This window comes from Lissotriton vulgaris, chromosome 6, assembly GCF_964263255.1.
Source record: "Lissotriton vulgaris chromosome 6, aLisVul1.2, whole genome shotgun sequence".
NCBI lineage: Eukaryota > Metazoa > Chordata > Amphibia > Caudata > Salamandridae > Lissotriton > Lissotriton vulgaris.
The window spans coordinates 1405140435-1405160920 of NC_141694.1; the positions used below are offsets into that span (position 1 = coordinate 1405140435).

Below are 20486 nucleotides of genomic sequence, written 5' to 3' on the forward strand. Positions count from 1 at the left end.
TGATAAGGCGGCAGTATCCCCCCTAGTGTTATGGCAGTGAATGTACCCAGGCCCCTAAAGATCCTATCGCTCAATGTCAAGGGGCTGAACTCCCCCAACAAAAGGAACCAGGTATGGCGCTACCTTCTCCACCACTCCCCAGACATCGTATTTCTGCAGGAGACGCATCTCCTACGGGGGGGACACTAAGCGCATGGCACACCCTAGATACCCCACACAATTCTGGGCATCGGCTGACACTAAAACGGCGGGGGTGGCGATCCTGTGTAGAGCGGGCTGTAGGCAGGGGCTCACCAAACCATACAGGAGCAGTGATGGGCGCTTCATCCGGGCTGCGGTGCAGATGGGGGGGTTACAATACACCCTGGGTAATGTATACGCACCCAACCAGTCGCAGGACAAATATCTCCAGTCACTCCTGAGGACCCACTTCAAGTCTGACGAGCCGCGTACAATCCTGGGTGGCGACTTTAACCTAGTGTGGGACCCAGATATAGATCGCGGGGAAAACGCGGGTGGCGGCGCGGGAGCGATGTCCTCTGCGCTCAGATCCCAGTTCACGGACTTGGGACTGGTCGACGCGTGGCGCTACCACAACCCGGGGGTCCGAGACTACACCTTTTACTCCCACTCCCACCGGACATACTCGCGCATTGACTACATTTTCACCTCCCTAGACCTTGCTCGGGACACGCTGCAAGCTGCCATTTCGGATATCTCGCTGTCGGACCACGCGCATGTGGAGCTTACGTTGCAGGACCCCCTGGCGTGCGGCCCTCGGGAGCGACGCTGGAACCTCCCACCGGGTGTCCTCCGAGATCCGGACGATGTGAATAGCATCCGCGAAGCCATAGACTCGTACTTCACCGTCAATGATCTGCCCGAGACACCCCTCCCGGTAGTATGTGACGCCTTTAAGGCCACCATACGGGGGCACATCACGTCCCTAGCGATCGCAAGACGACGGGAGACTCACAAGCTGGAATCTCAGCTTACGGGCGAAATCAAGCAGGCGGAGACACGGGACAGGACTAGATCTTCCCTAGCGTCCAGAAGGGAGCTAGCTAACCTCAGGGGACAATTGCGTCTCCTACGCACTAACAAGGCAGAGTACTCCTTATTAGCGTTGAAGCAAAAATATTATGAGGGCGGAGACAAGGTAGGGCATATGTTGGCCAGACGGCTGAGAGCGAGAACAGCCAGAGCCCATATCGCTAAACTCCACTGTCAGGATGGCTCCACGGCCGTCACGGAGAAGACAAAACAGGACGCCTTCGTGGCTTACTACACCTCACTGTACGCGGGGGTACCCACATCGCAGGAGGCGCGAGCGGCGGTCCTTGACGATTGCGAGGGGACTCCGTTACCGCCGGCTTGTGCTTCGGAACTGGAGGAGCCCATATTGGAAGAGGAGATTTCGGCGGCCATTAAAGACCTCCCCACCGGGAAAACCCCAGGCCCGGATGGCCTCCCGCTGATCTTTTATCAAGTGTTCCTAACCCAGCTCCGTCCCTATCTGCTCAGGCTTTACCACTCCTTCTCTGACACGTCCGGTCCGTCCTCCGACATGGGAATGGCAGAGATTGCGTTGATCCCGAAACCCGGAAAAGATCCTGCGCTCTGTGCTTCCTACAGACCTATCGCCCTCTTAAACACGGATCTGAAGATCTATACCAAGATCCTGGCCAAGCGATTTGACCCCTACATGCCGGGGCTTGTGGACCCGGACCAGGTGGGTTTCATTAGGGACCGACAAGGGGCGGAGAATGTACGCCGACTGGCACACCTGGTGGGCAAGGCACGACACTGGGACATTCCGGCTTGCCTTCTCTCGCTTGACGCGGAGAAGGCCTTTGACCGGGTGGACTGGACCTTCTTGAGAGCGGTGCTCCGGAGGCTCGGTCTAGGTCCTAGAATGATAACTAGCATTATGGCCCCGTACCTTGGGCCGCAAGCCAGGGTCAGAGTAAACGGCCAACTAACACCGCCGCTTCAAATACATAGGGGTACGAGGCAGGGATGCCCGCTCTCGCCGCTCTTGTTTGCCCTTGCGGTGGAACCACTGGCGGCACTGATACGACGCGACCACAGAATACATGGAATAGCCCACGGGGGGAGGGACAACAAAGTGGCGCTATTTGCCGACGACTTGATCCTCACTCTCACACACCCCAGTGAATCCTTGCCTGCGCTTCACGAGGTACTGTGTCTATATGAACAGGCATCGGGCCTCAAAATAAACCACGACAAGTCCTGGGCGCTCAACCTCACTATACCCGCTGACGAGCTTCAACCGCTGAAGGCGGCGGTGCCCTACCAGTGGGCGGAGGGCCAAATTAAATACCTGGGCCTCACGCTGACCCCCTATCTGGACTCCTGGTCTTCGGTAAACTGGACGGAGTGTCGTAAAGCGGTTCTGGAGGACCTCCGGAGATGGAGGCCTCTGATGATTTCCTGGCTGGGGCGCCTAAACGCGGTCAAAATATCGATTCTGCCCAAAATTTTGTACGTTTTTCAGTGTCTGCCCACCCCGATTCCGCTTCACTGCATCCGAAGCCTCCAGCGAGAGATCACTTCCTTCATCTGGGGCGGGAAACGCCCCCGGTTCTCGCAGAAACTCCTTATGGAACCGAGGGACAGGGGCGGCCTGGCATGCCCCAACTTGGTCCACTACTACTGGGCAGCACACCTGCGCTTCGTAGTAGAGTGGGGTGCTCGTGCAAGTGACAAGCACTGGTTCCACATGGACCGGGCGGTCACGGGACGCACTATATGGGACCTGCCGTGGCTTCCGCGGGCGGCGCGCTCCAGGAGCGCCTACATAGCAGTCCCTACAAAAACGGTCCTGGATATATGGGACAAGATTGCCGTGCCCAGGGGTCTCACATCGTTCCCATCTCCGCACACGCCGATAGTGGGTCACTCGCAATTCCCTCCGGCCCACAAAACACGTGCGTTTGAGGAGTGGACGCAGGGAGATTGCAGAGTCGTTGGGGACCTTTTCCTCGGGGGGCCTGCCCAAGACCTGGGAGGACTGCAGGGAAGAGTTCGGACTCCCCCCGTCGGCTGGTTTTCAGCACACCCAGCTACGTCATTGGATCGCGGGTGATGAAGTATATCAGGCGGCCACCAGGGCTTTCACACCCTTCGAAAAGCTGGTGCGCTCTCTCGGGGGGCTGAAGAGACTAATCTCGCAAATATACCACATACTGCAGCACCCTAAGTCAACCCCCGCACACCCGTACCAGAAACAATGGCAGCTGACGGCGGGAGCGGACATCGAGCCCTCCCAATGGAGCAGGCTGTGGCGCGATATCCCCAAAATCTACCGCAGTGTCCCGCAGCAGGAAAATGCCTATAAATTGCTCACCTAATGGTACTACACCCCGCTGCGCCTTAGCAAAATGTTCCCTAAAACCTCGCCGATGTGCTGGAGATGTAGCTCTGCGACTGGTGACTTTGTGCTTATATGGTGGGCGTGTCCAACCTTGACAGTCTTTTGGAAGGAGGTACTCCGCCATATCAGAGGGGTGCTGGGGTTCCCCATTCCTGAAGAAGTGTCCACAATCCTACTCGGCATTTTCCCTAGCACACTCAAGGCACTTACCCGCAGCGACTGGGTACTCGCACTCCACATGCTAGGTGCGGCTAAGCAACTCATAGCCCTGTATTGGAAACGTACTGAAGCGCCGCCCATAGCATCCTGGTTTGTACGCCTTTGGCAGGTACTTGCGCTGGAACTGCTCACGGCTAGGCTACAGCTGAGAGACACACGCTTTACAGCAGTTTGGAAACCCCTAGTGCGATACCTCTGTTCGATACTACATGCACGACACATGCCCCCTAGACTCCGCACGCTACGCCTCTTTGAAGACGCCATTGCCCCTACGGACCCTGCCAGTCTGTGTCCTTGAGTGTTAGACACGCTACGGTACCCCGCGCTGCAGAGCAAGCCCCCCCCCCCACCTTGCCCCCAGACACGCCACCCACAGCCACTATCCCTTCCCCTCTCACTACTCTCTGACCTCAGATTCTCTTGCTCCTTCTACTTTCTTTCTTCCTACTTGCCGCTCTGGCCTTAGTCTCGCTCGGAGACAGTTGTGCCCTGTTGGGCTGTTTACTACGGTTGGGCTCGTTGCCTGTTCTATACCTCCTATGACTAGTGGGCGTATGCCCGCGTGTGATGAGCCTCTGTCTACTCCTCCATAAGCCTCGCGGCCGGCTCTCCTGAGAGAGTTGTAGGCACGGCGCTGTGTTAAGGCTTTGAGCCGGCTCCAGTTGCTACGCAAGCATAAGAACTATTGCAAACGCGGCCGGCCTCTACAAGAGGTTGTAGGCTTAACGCTGTGTTTCAGATAAATAAATGTGGCCTGTATGGGCCTGAACACAAAAAAATTATTAACCTCCCATTTTCAGGTATGGCCTTATTCGGCTAGCACTCAGAAGAGGAAATGATTAAAATTAAAAACGCAACGGCGACCCTTAAAGCCGTAGACCTGCAAGTGAAAAAGAGTTTATTTTTAAACAGAAGTACAAATCTAGAGAAAGACTGTACTACTAAGGAGGATTCAATTCCCTCTCCGTCCCTATCAGACGCAAAGCCTTCAGCAAAACCATCAACAGCAAGGCCAGAGCAGGGCCGGACTGACCGTGGCGGGCACTGGGCATTTCCCTGCTGGGCCGCAAGGGTGGGGGCTTTACCGAGCACTTTGCCAGGGCTGGTTTCGGTTCCCAGTCTGGCCCTGGGCCAGAGGTGCCAGTGCAACTCCTCAAAGACCAAATCAGTGCCTTCAAGACCGTCAAAACCTGTAGAAAGGCATTGCTCTGGAAACCGGCAAGGACAACCTTGTACCTCCCTTCCAACCCCTTGTCCCCCCTTCTTGACGACTGGAAGCTTGGGAGTCCATTACAATAGACAAGTGGATGCTAAATATTGTGAGTCATAGGCACTCTCTCTTTCAAGGCCAAATCACCACCTCTTCCTCCAAAACAAACATTAAAGCACCGCATTTACATTTTGAGGAAGAACCCATCTGTTATGCTCAAGAAATGTGCAATCGAGCTTTTGCCATCCCCCACAAAAGAGGCATGGAGTTTACTCAGGATTCAAAAGAAAGTCTCAGAATTTGAGTTACAAGGTGAAACTAGACCTATGCGAATCCTGCAAGTACACGAGAAGAAAAACAAGCATTGGAAATGCAATAGGTCTCGCATTAGAAAAGTTGGAGCTATTGGTCTTGTAAATGACAAATATTTTCTTTATTTGTTTGTTTTTAAAATAGCTAAATTGATAGCTTTGTCATTTACAACGCTAATAGTTATAGCATTTGGAATGCAACATGTTTTGTATTTACGTGACTTAGATGGCAGCTCCGGTCATTAGGCCACCTCTCTAGAGAGCAGGAGAGTGCAGCAGGGGAGAGAGGCACAGCAATGCAATAGGTCTCATTAGGAAAGTTTGAGCTATTGGTATTGTAAAGGACACATTTTTTATTTATGTGCTTGTTTTGAAAATAGCGAAATTAATAGCTTTGTTATTTACAATGCCAATAGTTTTATCTTTTGCAAATGTGACATCTATTGTAACACAATATGTGTTGTAGCAGTGAGGTTGAGGGGTGTGAGGGTGAGGGGGTGTGAGGGTGAGTGAGGGGGTGTGAGGGTGAGGGTGTGTGAGGGTGAGGGTGTGTGAGGGTGAGTGAGGGTATGTGAGGGGGTGAGGGGTAGGGGGTGTGAGGGTGACTGAGGGTGTGTGAGGGTGAGGGAATGAGGGTAAGGGTGTGTAAGGGGGGTGATGGTGAGGGAGTGCGAGGGTGAGGGGATGTGAGCCAGCCTGCTCCTACGCTGCAGTATCCAACAGATCACATTTACTGGAAGTCTAAGGTAGAGTGAAAGAGCAACCAACAGCAGAACCAGAATGCAAAGCCTCAAAGGAGGCTAGGGAAATCCGGTGCCTTAAAGAAAGCCAATACTGACACTTCGGCAGTGTTAATGGCCTCCCTCCTTCAGAAAAACAAAGGGTACCTGGGAAAAGAGAAGTATAAAAGCAGCGGCTGTTACTCATTAGACTTGTGCATCTTAATAATTGAATACATTTTTATTCTTGATACTTTGCACTCTCGGATGCAGTTCCGGTTAGAGCACCGGTCGTCAATAGTAAACACTGTATGTTATAAAAGTGATGTTTACATGTTACTGCACCCCCCTGCTCTCTCCCACCAGCGAATACAGATTTACTCCCGCACTCAATAGGAACAAATACTACCTTCCACGTGCTTGGAATGTGCCTTGCTAAAATATCCACAAATTCACAGGTTCTTATGCGTGCATCTGTTTTTTAAAGCATCCTGTCTTACAGCACCCAAATCCCTGCTCTGCAGTAGTTATACTCCCATGTAATACACTATGCCGTTTTAGGAGCGTGAAAGGGCACTCTATGAAAGGGAAACGAGAACCGCGCCCTCTGTGCACCAAGTAGCATTTTGGTGCGCACGTGTTTGCGTGAATCGGGCGGACAGTGCTTCAGTAACACACTCACAAGAAAGCAAAAAATAGGGGGAAATTCTATTATTTTATGCGAGACATGGCGTCTAATATACATAAATTGTGTTTAATACATTGGTGGAGTCTGGCCACTCTTGTATAACCATGCTTTTATGGAGTGAAAGTTTAGAACAGTGCAGCCTAAAAACAGGTTTTTTACGCAGCAAATGAACATTTTTCAGCAAGGGAGCAGCTAAACGCAAGCAAAGCGAAGTGAAGCGTCAAGCTGTTTTAAGCGGTTTTTTGGGGTAGTACCGACGTTGCGGCCAGCAGTGCTTCCAAAACATAATTTTAAGACAAGTCTTACACAAAAGCAAACTTAAAACGGTATGAAACTAGCACTCCCAAGACAATGCATAAATAATGCGATAGTAAGATGGATAAAAGGTGCACTACCTTTACTGAAAAGCAAATAGGCTTACACTTAATTATTTTTAGTAAATCAACAAGAAAATAAAGGAGACCAAACTACGACAGAAGGCAGAGAAGGGGAGGAGAAATGCGACACGGCGGGCAGGGGAGGGGGCGGAGCGGGGAGAGCGGCGATGTGCTTCCAAAACATAATTTTAAGACAAGTCTTACACAAAAGCAAACTTAAAACGGTATGAAACTAGCACTCACAAGACAATGCATAAACAATGCGATAGTAAGATGGATAAAAGGTGCACAACCTTTACTGAAAAGCAAATAGGCTTACACTTAATTATTTTTAGTAAATCAACAAGAAAATAAAGGAGACCAAACTAGGACAGAAGGCAGAGAAGGGGAGGGGGGAGGAGAAATGCGACTCGGCGGGCAGGGGAGAGGGCGGAGCGGGGAGAGCGGCGATGAGGGTGTGAAGCAGCAGGGGCCTTTGAAGTGAAGCTAAGCTTCACTTCTAAGGTTTGGGAGGAGTGCGGCTGAGGCAGAGCGCACGCTGGGGTAAGCTTGCGGGGCAGAGTAGGAAGAGCTGCTGGGGAACAGATGGCGATTTGATGATGTGCACGCGCATTTTAGGTCAATGCGCTTGCGCATTGACCTAAAAGCGCACGAGCACAGCACCAAATCGCCAGTTGGGTATAGTCTGTTTAAGTCGCTATAGTCTCGCTCTGCTTAATGCGCATGCGCATTGAGAGGCGAGACCTAAAAATGTGAATGCTAGGTTTGTATCATATATGTACCAATTTAAAGAAAAGGGAAAGGATGGTTGCGATTGATCTCAAGATTTTTACTGTTGCATCCCCATAGCAAAGCATCACAGAAGTATCCACGATTCATAGTCAGAAACTCGCTCTTCAATACAGAGTGCTACCATTTGAACTCCGATTAGCTACAGCATCTTCTTCGAACACTTGATCTACTCTCCTAATAAAGCAGGGAATATTTGTTTACCCTTACTCAAACAACTGTATAATTCCGGGGTCTCCTATGAGTAACTCAGGAGCTTCTGGTAGCTCACACGCACCCTCAAAGTAGCTTTCAGAGCTGAAGCCATAACAAGTCCCTCATTCAGAGAGTCTGTGCGTATTAAGGACGGACTGCTGTGGTTTCTGTGTAGCAATATGGAATTGTTTCATTCTGTGGACTGTTTATATAAGCTATGTCGTTTTTGGTTAATGTTACATTCTGTTGTATAAAGAAGTCATGTTATTATTAGACCGTTTAGTGTTCTATATCGGAATGTACTTTGTTGATGATTAAATGGTCAGAGCAGTTGTAGGAATCCCTGGGCCTTTTTACACCCATCTCAATGATGCTCCTGTTACTTCAATAACATACTCTCTCTGGATATCTACGTTGGGTTCCTGTTTGTACCTGATGCTTCATATTTGGCGACGAGGAGTCTACTGGAGTTTAGTTGCTGATTTTTAAGTCGCTGTGTCCACTCGCTTTGCTGTGGATGTCGAGTAAGGCCACTTTGGCAATTAAAGCCCTGAAGATTTTCATGTGTACGTTTACTGCATTAAGCTGTGTGAACATTCACTAGTGATCTTCGGGTGAAACCTGCTAAAACGTCCACCCTTACCTGAACAGAGCACTAACGAGGACAGTGCCAAACCATATTCTTTATGGAAGACTCACTGCTCTTCCGGTAAAATATCTAAATGGAAGCTGGAAGTCACTCCTATGCTGGTTCGTGCAGACTGTCATTTAAGTAAGGAAGCACTGGAATATCTATTCTGCAACTTCCCGGCCCTTCTCAACGCACAATGCACTTTATAAAAAACAGTTTTCCTAGCACATGGGGCACCCATCTGTAGGGAGATCAAAGAGCTACTTTATTGCTTAGAGACTCCGGCAGAGTTGGCAAATATTTGGCTCCAATCCAAAATCTGCTAAAAGGTCACTCTTAGTGATACCAGGGCACAGAATCTGTATTAACAACCACTGGCCTTTTTAATCTGCATATGGCACGTATAGCTACGGCTGCAAAACATGCCTGCACATATTCTTAGCTTCTACACCAGTAACCCCGCCCCCACAAGAAACACTTTGCTCTCTTTAGCACTGCTGTTATTGAGTCCTCAAACAACACGGGGGGCATTCAGTAGATGGGCACCTGCAATATGGTGGGGGCCCTAAGGCCTAAGAAGTACTGTGGCCATATAGGAGCCAGACACTGCAAAAGAGGGGTGTGTGGACTAATGGAGGAATCATCAGTTGGGTTAGTAAGAAGTCACTGTGCATTATTGCTGCTGGAACTAATAATAATGAGATTACATGTATGGTACTCAATTGTTTTTTTTTCTTTTTTCTATACAAGGCATTTGCTCAAGTGCTTTTTAGATAACGCTATCTTTTATTATCATACATGTTATAATGGTTAAACCTCTTATATGATTATTGAAACGTTTCGGTGCTTTAAACCATGTCCTATACTACGCGAAGTCTCTTTTTACAATGAGTTTAATTAATTGAACAAATAAATGTATTATTTACCTAATAAAAGGTTGGGTCCGCTATTGCGCTTTCGCTACTGCTCGCACGCATGTAATTGTGGGTGATAGACTTTAAGATTTCCCTCGTTCATCAGTGCTCGAGTGCATTTAACTGTGTGGAGTTCCCAGGCTGTTTCCTTAATTTGCCTTCTGGCCTTAGTGGATGCTTTTGCGCTTCACAGGCAGGTTTGCTGTTTCTGCCTTGCCGTATCCCTGTGTTGGATCATTTATGCAACAGACGCGGAGGAGTGAGTTTGGTGATGAAGCAGCCTTTAACACGTTGGGATCACGGATGACGTCCGAGCGCTGTACGCTTAATTTCTAATTGGAGATGTGGTGCTGCATTTTCATGTTTACTGTGCCACTTTCTGGTTGAAGTACATTATCTTCTGCTAACAGCCACTGTCACGCTTAAATATTCTACACAGAATCGAAGTTAAGACTTTTCACATTGGTGTTAATTTTGATTGCAACAGCAATTTGCAGGCTATGGGAAACTCACAATGTGTATTTTAAAGTTCATGCCTACAGGCACAATTTGTTGCATTGATTTCTGACTCTTACATATCTGTAGACCATGCAGTAGTATTTCTTAGTAACTGTTCATTTTTAAAAAATCTTTATTACTTTTTTAAAAAGATTGAAAAACATTTTTTTACATAGGTGACATTGTCAGATTTAATGAGAACTTGGTATATAAGGCCTTCTTACCACCAGATGTTATTACCACAGCTTCCGAAGGGAGTAGAATTGATTTGGTGGGTTACTTCTGGGCGAACACTGTATTTAGCGTAAAAGAAACTAAGGGCAAAGTGCATGTGGTAAAGAAACGGATCAGTGCGCGAGGAGGTGGCATTGAGCAGACTTTGGGATGGTAATACGACCTGAGAAGGAATTCCCTGTGGCGCTACAGAATGATCAGTGTTTTGGGGTGTTTTGGCACTGTCCAAGCTTCATTGGGTTTCTGATTTTGAGGTGTTCAAAAACAAAGCTGTGGTTCATCAGAAGTGTTAAATATGATGAGTCAGAGGGGTGGATATGTTTCAAACATAAGTTACGCAATGCACCATTTAGTGTGAGAGGTGAAATGCAGAAGGAAAATATCTTAGTACCTGAGAACGCCAATTTGTGGTTATCTCTAGTAGTCTTAGCTAAGAAAAAATCAGGTGAACTTTGTTTTTGTCAACTTGAGGAATTGTTACAATGCTATTTAGGTGGAAAATGTCCCTATACCTCATTTTGAGGATCTGATAACTACTGTGGGTCAGGCCAAATGGTTTACTAAGTTGGATCTTAAGGTGGCTTAGTATCCGGTAGTTCTGGATGAAGAACCTCGTCCTCTAACTGCCTTTGTAACGCCTGGTGGCACATTTCAGTTCTATAGGATGCCATGTTACCTGGCCTCAGCTGTCTCAGCTTTCCATAAAGTCATGACAAGGATTTTGCACGGCATTAATAATGTAATAAGCTTCCAGGATGATATTTTAGTTTCTGCTCACACATTGGAGATCCATGCTATAATGTTTAAACAAGTGGTGTCACACTTAGGAAGGAGAAATGTATTTTTACAGTGAGTGAACTGGAATATCTGGGGCATGAGTTGTCTGCCAATAGTGTGAAAGCTAAACCTGGTTTGGTTGATGGCATTGTCCTACGGACAAAGATCAATTAAGGTCTTTTTAGGCATGTCTGAATTTTACTTGAAATACATGAAAAATTACTCTGATTTGACTGAATGTTTTAAAAATCTTCTAAAGAAGTATACTGATTTTAGCTGGTCTCCATTATGTCAGCAGAATTTTGACCTTATTAAACAGAGCGTTGTATCTGCACCTGCTTTGCAACCGTGTTCAGAACAAAGGAGAACATTTGTTAAAGTTGATGCAAGTGCTTACAGAGTGGGTGCCGTACAAACACAGTGGGATGGTTCAAGGAGGTTACTGTTGGTTTTATCTATCATAGGTTGAAGGAATAAAAGACCAAGTACTCTGTCATAAAGAAGGAGATGCTTGCGTGCACGTAGGGTGAGGAAAAATTCAAACACGATTTTTGGGGAAGAAGGTTTTGGTTGACAACAGATCTCAAGGCTTTAGTTGACATCCTCCATGGAGTAAAGATGGCTAAATCTACTGCAAGATAGGCCAGATTATCTTTGAAACTGTTGGAGTTTAATTTCAAACTCTCACACATTGCTGGGGGAAAAAAATTAAAGCGGATTGCTTGTCTTGATTACCGATGGATAACCGATGGGATTCAGTGGAAAAAGAGATTGAGGAATGTATCATTGCGAGGATTGAATATTGAGTCATGGGTAAGAGTTTGCAGGATTGGCGGAAAGATTTGGAGGTAGATGTTGAACTACAACAAGAGCTTGCTGTTTTCACATACGGTTGGCTTTGTGAGAAGAGTGTGAGGGTCAATTTGCAACTTTTTGGGAAGATTGCTGAGGAGTTGTCTTTGAAATGTGAAGTGTTGGTTAGAGGTGATAAATTGATTCCCCCATGTGTTAGACGTATAATGAATGAATGAGGAGATTTGTAGAGTGCATGGCTACTCAGTGTGTTGCCTGGCGCTAAGGGCAACCAAATGATACGCAACTGGGTATAAAGCCTTATAGCACAGAGGAGAAAAGCCAAGTTTTTAGTTTCCTCTGAAGGCGTCCTTTAGAGGAATCTCATGCAGATCACATGGGAGTTTGTTCCAAGCTTTAACAGCAAGAAGCTAAAAGGCTTTGCCACCCTTCCTTATGCGCATAATACGCAGGGCAACGAACAGCTCAGCAGAAGCTGAGCAAAGCGCTCTAGAAGGACGGTAGGGCACAAATCTCCATGCAAGGTATCCTAGTCTGGCAAGAAACACTGCCCTGTGAACCAAGAAAAGGAAATTGAATAAAATCCGCTTCCTTAATGGCAACCAGTGTAAGGATTTCAGAACAGGAGAAATTGATGAGCCACTGGGCAGGCGCATAATGAGCCTGGCAGTTGCATTTTGGACCACCTGAAGCGACTTAACTCCTTCAGCGCTGCGTGAATTTTCACGCTGTGCTGAAAGTTCTATTGAGCGGGCGGGGCCATGAAGGAATGGTTCCGTCATAAGCCCAGCCCAACCGGCACTCATGACAGAACCGCTCCGTCATGAGCACCGAAGGGGTTATCAGATCTTCCAATGCTCTCAATTGGTGTAATCCAAGTAGGAGGTTATCAAAGCATGGATTACAGTTCTCTTGCAAACAGAGGGCAGGGGGGAAGAAATTTCCTCAGTGCACGAAGCATCACGAAGCATTGGTCCACTACCGTGGAGATTGCGGTCGTATGGAGAAACAGTTGTCCAACTCGACCTCCAAATTTTTTTACCACCAAAGCAGCTGGGGGAGGGGCTGGCCAGGCAGGGGGCCATATATCTTCCCATCAGTTCAAAGCACATGATCCAAACAAAATAATTCCTGTTTTATCAGTATTACATTAGAGTTGACTGCCCTGGATCTATTAATAGACTTCAAGCATGTAGCATGGGCATAACACAGGCCCACGCATCCCCTGCAGTGCGGGGGAACCCAGGGGCTGCAGGGGACCCCTCAGCACTGTACTCACGCCAGAGAGCTCCGGATTAAATCCGGAGCGGGCCCCTCTGTGCACCTTGCAGGGGGGCCCCTATGACTTTCGTTACGCCACTTGCATGTAGTCCTTGAAGGTAGATTCAATCAAGGCAGGAGATCCCTTGAAGACAAAGAGCCATTGTGTATCATCAGTGTACAAAATAATTTTGCAGTTAAAAGACTACTACAGAGGCCAGAGGTGACATATAAACATTAAAAAGATCGGGACTCAACAAGGAGCTTTGGGGAACATCTTGATTAGCTCCTTTAACCTCCGTGGTAAAAGGTGCAAGCCATACCGATTAGCCTCTGGACTCTGGAAATACTATGATCAGTCCCTTGCAATGCCAACTACACCCAAGTTAGCCAAACTGTGTAAGAAAATAGTATGTGGGATAGTATCAAATGCGGCGGATAGATGGGGGAGAATGAGAACTGCATTTTTACCCTGATCTAACAACCACTTGATGTAATCAGGATTTTGGAGACCGCACATTCTGGTCATTTGGGCATTACAGCCACCAAACAATGAATGTGTTGTAAATAATGATCGCCGGGCAAGGATGGTGATGTAGAGGATTTAGTCTGTCACCGTTGTCAGTGTAACCCTAGTGATAAATATTTGGTCACTTCGGTTCCGACACCCAGTTTGCCTCACTGCCAGTAAAAGGTGTGGCAGAAGGTGGCAATTGATTTGTTTGTGGGTGCTTTTAATGTTTTACCTTCTCACATGAGGTAGTTGATTGTTATGAATGATGGGTTGAGGTTAAGGGTGTGGCTGAATTCAATGCGTGCAATGTTATTACATTTTCAAGGAAGTGCTTTCTATGGAAGGAACACCTTCTGAAATGTCAGAAAATGGTGTGAGGTTTACCTCCGTTGACATGCATATATTTCTAAAGAAAAATGAAATAAAACATTTGCACACAATATATTATACTCAGTTCAATGGTTAGGTAGAAAGGTTCAATAATGTACTGGTGGAGTGTATCGAAAGTGCGCTAAAATCTGACAAGGATATTACTGAAGCTATTAGAGCGTTTTTGAGGGCCTATCGCACAACACCACATTTGGCAACAGGACAGATCACTTTTGAGTTGATGAGGGGGAGGAGATTGGTGTCATGACTTCCTCCTACGTGGATGTTGATGACTCCAGTGTTGATGTACAGATGTTGTGTAGCAAAGCGAAATGTGCTATTGATGTTGTTAACAAGTCTAGATACATTTGTGAATGTAGGTTAAAGAAAATACGCAAGACTGTTTATGTTGCTCTCATAGCTGAAGCCAAGACAAGTGCCTCATTCAGAGTGTGTGCATATTAAAGAAGGCAGCTCAGCTTATCTCAAGATCCGTAGAGTGACAGCCAAACTAATTGCAGGGCCCCATGAAGACTCTCAAACACACACTGTCTGCCTCTGGGTCTGCCACCTGAGGATCTGTCTCCCCTCTGAATCTAGCTAAGTCATAAAGAGATTGGCCGTGTTGTAGTCCCTTTTGTAGAACTGGTACTGTGGTGGTAACATCTGTCAACATGCCTAAAACTGGACCAATGGTGACAACCCCTTGCACCATGCTAGCCCAAGGATAATGGTGGTAATTCCTGCCAACATACTGTCCCTGGCATAGCCTGGTAACCTCTGGCAATATGCTGGCACCGGGACAATTGAGGTAATTACTGATAACATACTGGAACAACAGTAGTAATCACTGGTATATTCTGGTCAACCATGGTATGGTAGTGCCATTTGGAATACTTTAAAATGTAAGCAGACGCAAAAGAGAATAACATTTTCAAGTTAAAATATGCGACAGGTTTATAGTGGGCATACCTATGTAATTATCCAAAACCCAAGACAAATGTATTTGCCATTGTCTGTGTTTTGAGAAGAGATTTGAAAAGGGCATGTCCTACTGCATGTATATATTCTTGTTTTATCTTGCCTCTTCAATACCTCTGCCTCTGAATACAAATACAGAAGCACAGTATGAACCAGTTCAAGACCGAATAAGCGAGAGACAAGAAATCTGTTTAAGTGTTCAGATAAAACTGTCAATAGTCTTTTATTTATGTATGTTGGTGTCTAAAACTAAGATAAATAATGATTATAATGTGCACATAGTATGGAGAAATTTAGCGGACATGTTTAATTTTTGCCAATTTCCTCATCAGGCAACAACGTTGCCACAGGAATACAAAGAAGGCAAGCTACATGCATACAGACTTATCTGTGCAATGATGACACGGCGGCAAGATGTACTCCCAAACACAGATTTTCTTATGCATTTTTACCTTGTGATGCACAGTGGATTAAATGACGAAGATCAGGTACGGTGTTCATCATTCTACCCTTTTATGAATTGTTTCCTGTAAAAGATCATCATGAGAAAACGTGTGTGGAAATTGAATCTTGATTCGTGAACAGAAAATAAGACCGTTGAGCAAATGTGAAACTATCTCTAACTGTTCTCAGTAGTTAGTCTGAACTGGAAACCGTGAACAAATCTGGAACATGCTTCATCAGCCTTCCTTTAGAACCGCATCCTCGATAGGGGTTCCTGCCCAAGAATATTTTGGAATAATTGGTCAAATGGACCGCTTCATTTTCAAAATACATTCATTAACAGGCTTTTGTTTTTCAGGCAGTTTTGAAGCGGAACTAAGTAAGGTATCCAAAGCTTCAAGGTTTTCTACAACTTACAGGATCAGTATTATAAGGTAGTGAGCTATGAAAATTCAAAAATAAACATGGGTTCCTCGTAGAAGGTGCTGGATGTAGATCTACCGAATATTTTTCCACAGGAGCCATACGCATCTGAAAAATGTCAAATGTGCCACAAAATACACTGCCTTCAAATTTAATGGTGCCTTCAATTAGAAAAATAAGATGCTACTCAAACATTCCAGGTTACTAATGATAAATATGATTTATAATATACCAATCTGACTGGGATCCATTAATAGCCTTAAATTCTGTTGGAGCAGTCTGCAATTGCTGATGTTGGGACATGCTAGGGTGCTGTTCAGGATGACTGCATGCTTCACGGAAATCGTGTCTCTGTTCATGCTATATAGTTACAGCAAGAGATGGGTGATGCTTTTGTAAGAAAGTAGAAAAACCACAATTTTGCCCACTTTGCTTGCCCTGTTTTTGCTTTATTTCCAAACGTGCAACGTGTATGTGAACAGAGCCTTAAAAGTAAGATTCTCAATCCTCTACCTTTTTTTTTTTTTTTTTTAACTTCACGAGAAATGTTACATATTTTTGTTCCTGTTGATATTAATAGGACAAAAGACAAGTTTACACTTTTCTGACTACAATTTGATAACATCAAAACAGTATTTTTCTACCACGGGGAGCCAACGAGTCTCCGAATACTGGTTGCTCCTACTCGGATGAGCACCTTTGTTATGTTACCTTACCCTTTTCTGTGTGTAGATTTCTCATGTCTCAAATGCTGTATCTCACACCTGTAATATGTTCAAGGTTTTTTTTTATTTTCCCTATTCCTTTTATCTTAATTTTCAAGAAATGTTGATGGCAACAAATCGTGTTTATTTCACTCACAGTTCTTTTTGCAAATCAAGCCTCACTTAAAAGATGTCTAAGCCCCAGTTGGATATTTATTTGCATGGGAGAGGTCTGTTGAATGTGTTGGCATTTTTTCAAGGAGTTGGCTGATGGTCCAGATACCGAAGTCCTAGATAAACTATGTGTCTTTATACAGATAGAATTGATATTAATGCAGTGTTCTTTGTAGATCTTAATCATTTTTCTAATACGTCACAATTGTTGGCCTATCCGTTGCATAGTAAAAGTGAGCTCGATAATAAGGTTCAAACGCCTTGTTGTTTCAGGAGAAAATACACTGTACTGATATACTTTTTGGGCTCTTCGCAAGTAATATATACGTTTTATGGCTGTATGTATACATTTTATAACCTTCAAGGATCCTTCGTAAGATAATAATGAAGGCCAGATCATAGGGGTAGAAGGGCGACGGATTTTAATGGGCCATGTGGCTTCTTGTCCTTGCTTTCCTTTTACAAAGGATTGTGGAGTGTGTTGGTCCAGTTAGTTCCTTGTAAATGAAAAAAAGACTACAACTCCCAGACTGCACTATTTTTAGTTTGAAGCCTTGAATTAGCAAATTGCTTTCTCTCTGGTATCGAGGGGGTACGTGCAGAAGTCTAACAAACAGCCATGACTAGATGTGCTGATACAACATGAACCTTAAAAATCAACATCTTTATGCTTCAGTCATTTGACTTGGATTTTATCCTCGCGTGGTTAGTTTAAGGATTCATTTTTCGGAGCTGCTGCATAATTCGAAATTTAACCTAAGGTTGTAAAACAATCATACAACATTCATATGGTTACTTTTCAGCCTTTTAAACTGTAAATTATGCAAAATAACTTTGTTTAAAATATTCTTGCCAAAAAATGCGTTTAAGACTTATTTTCAAAGCAGAAAGAGGGTAGATAACAAAACTATGCTTGCTAATTTCTCGCAACTTAAAAGTAAGGGCTTTTTTCCAGAACAGGGCCACCGTTTACTCTTACACATTAGGAAGAAAAAGGCAGACTGCAGCCTGCAAGAGGAAGCCCGAAAATGTACAGAGTAACAGATGGCCATAGCTTAAGTAAATGGTAATTACATTTCAGCATGCATGAGCTAGATCCCTTTCACGGTGCAGGGAAGTGTAAGTTGATAGCGGCAGAAAGTGCCTTGCAGATGAAGAGCACTGAACTGAAAGGTTAACGGCTAGTGTTTTTTTCATCCTTGCATTAGGACGGTAGCAACAAGTGCTCTGGAGCGTGCCAAATGTGTTCATTTCGAAAAGAATACATCAATTGCTTGATTACAAGAAATTCTGCATATTTAAATGTCGGCTTCCCAATATTTATGCACTGGCCAGGCATTTGCCTTCTGAGTGAATTCAAAATGCATGTAGGCGCTGCGATCTCACAATGGCCAGGGAGAGCTGCAGATGTTGTTCTGAAAAAGCTGGCTGATTTATGATATATAGCCCGATATTCATAGCCAGAGGTACAAAAGCAGCCCCCTGCTCTATTGTGCGATGCGCCTCTTGTGCTCCGAGACTCTGCTCGCGGGGTGTGCTGCCATTTCATTTTTTGTTTTCTTATTTCCCGACATAATGAGGGACGGTGTCGTTATTTCAGATTGTAGGGCTATTAGTACTGCTCACTGGAACACGAACAAATTGGGTAGAGCATTGTCTTCCAGCAGCACAATCACTAGGCAGCTTTTGCTTTTGTTCCCTGGGGGGGAAAACACTCCTCGTAGGTATTTGTGCCTGGTGAAGTGCTGGCCAGATGTAAGCGCGCTGCTCTCCCAGGCCTTCGAAAAGCCGCTTCTGTGGTTTTTATGCTCCCTCATGTTGGCTGCTGGTTTGCCTAGATGCATTTACCGGTGCATCACAGAAGATGTGGCTTCAGTCTCTAATACAAATACTATGAACCATTTTCAGTAGAGTCACCCTCAACCCCCTTTTTAAATGTAAATGTAGGTATACTTATATAGCGCAACCTGTCACCACAAAGGGCATCCTGGCGCTTGCCTAGGGAACCCGTCCTGGTATTCCCCTGTGAGAAGCCCCGACAGGGTGTCCACAGGGTGAAAGTCAGGCATCCCGCCGCGAGGGGCCGTTGTGGAGATTAAGCAAGCTATTGCCCAGAGTCGCAGAGTGTGAACCCGTGAGTCGAGGAGGCACCGGGACGAGAATTATCGAGTCCGTGGAATTTTTAGCCCAAGACCCGCCGGGGCGGGGAATTGAACCCTGGTCCAGGACCGATCTCAGATTCCGGTTCTGCCGCCTCTAACCCCTGAGCCACTCCATCTTTCGGTCTAGCATTCGCGACCTCTTGTATATACTGTAGTATATACTTATGTGTATGTACTTTGTGGGTTCTGGAGATCAGCCCTAGGACTTGTCTGATTCAGCTTAGGGACTTTTTTCTGTTCAACTGCCTCTATTTAATACTGCTAATAAGGACCCCAGTCTCTGTGCTTCTTCCTTAAATTGGACATGGTGAGTACCTAGGTACCCTCCAGATTGGCTACTGGTGTACCCTTGGAAGTCCTTGTATATGGTACTAAGGTACCCAGGGCATAGGTTCCCTTCAAGAGAACAATAACCGGATGTCCTTCAGAAAGGCTTTGAAAACCCATCTGTTCGCAAAAGCGTGTTGATTCACCCTGAGCTCGCCACAGTAATCAGTCAAAAGCGCTGCGAGGCCCCCGGGTAGTTATGCGCTATATAAGTGCAATTTTTCATTTCATTTCATTTCCAGGGGTCTCCCATGGGCTGCAGCATGTAATATGCCACCCTTGAGAGACCACTCAAATTGTGACTACAGGTCGGCCATTGTAGCCTGTGTGAGCTGGTGCTAGCACCACTTATGACAGATTAGGTTTCCCTATATCTGAGGTGAATATACCTCTTTTTCCCGCAGTCTTTCTTCCCGCATGGAATCACAATGTGGTCGTTATCACGGCCGCGTTGTGATTCCGCATACCATTACTCCGCAAGTCGGAACAACGACTTGCGGAGGGAGGGGGCACTGGATGTTGGAATAGTATAATTTACTATTCCAACTCCAGTCTGTGCGGACACTAGGGAAGGTGTTGGATTTTAAATCCAAACAAGTCGTTGTTCTGACTTGTGGAGTAATGGTATGCGGAATCGCATTGTGATTCCATGCGGGACGAAACATTTGCCATTAACGTTGTTTATCATCTAAGGTCACTACACTTAAAACCGATAAGTCACCCCTAAGGCAGGCCTTCCAATCCTGAAGGCACTGTGCTGGGTCCTAAGTGTGAGGGTACCTCTGCATGAGCAGGGCACCCCTACATCCTTCGGAGTCCATTCTCCCGGGTTCTAAGTGCAACATCCATTACAACTTATAGAGTGGCCATCCGTCATTATGTGAGGACCATCTCTAAACTGGCTGTAACGAACCTTGTCATGGTTGGTATCATACATGATGGAATCATACCCCCACACCGTTTACAGTATGATTCCTTGCACTGTCAAGCTCCTCCGGGAGGCTCTCAGTGCTCCTGAAAAGTCTTTCAGAACTGGACAGCAAGCTAGGGTTGCTGCCAACCAGAGACATGTTTCTGCCCTCCTGCTGCTGAGGCAAGCTCGAGCAGGGAAAGGCAGAACAATAGTTAGCCTGTCACAGGGAGGTGATACCTCTGCCCAGACAGGATTTAATGTATTGGGACAGAGTGGGGGCCCTTGCCAGCGCCACTGAGACTGCTTGAGGGGCACATTTGGTGCCCTCCTTTTATACTCCAGTTCAAACCAGCTCAGGGAGCCATTGGCTCCCACTCTGGCGCAAAGCTGGACAAAGGACCTGGGAGTATTCCCCATTGTCCAGCCCCTCCTCTGGCACAGGC

The 20486-nt window shown here is 46.1% G+C and overlaps 1 protein-coding gene across 5 annotated transcripts in view; it reads left to right on the forward strand.

The window, feature by feature from the left end:
* RALGAPA2 (Ral GTPase activating protein catalytic subunit alpha 2) overlaps positions 1 to 20486 on the forward strand; it is a 1781019-nt gene that overhangs the window by 822077 nt on the left and 938456 nt on the right. For all 5 annotated transcript variants that reach the window (XM_086927515.1, XM_086927511.1, XM_086927512.1 and 2 more), the window contains one exon: positions 15229 to 15384. In XM_086927515.1, coding sequence (XP_086783641.1) covers positions 15229 to 15384 — 156 coding nt within the window. The remainder of the gene's footprint in view (positions 1 to 15228; positions 15385 to 20486) is intronic.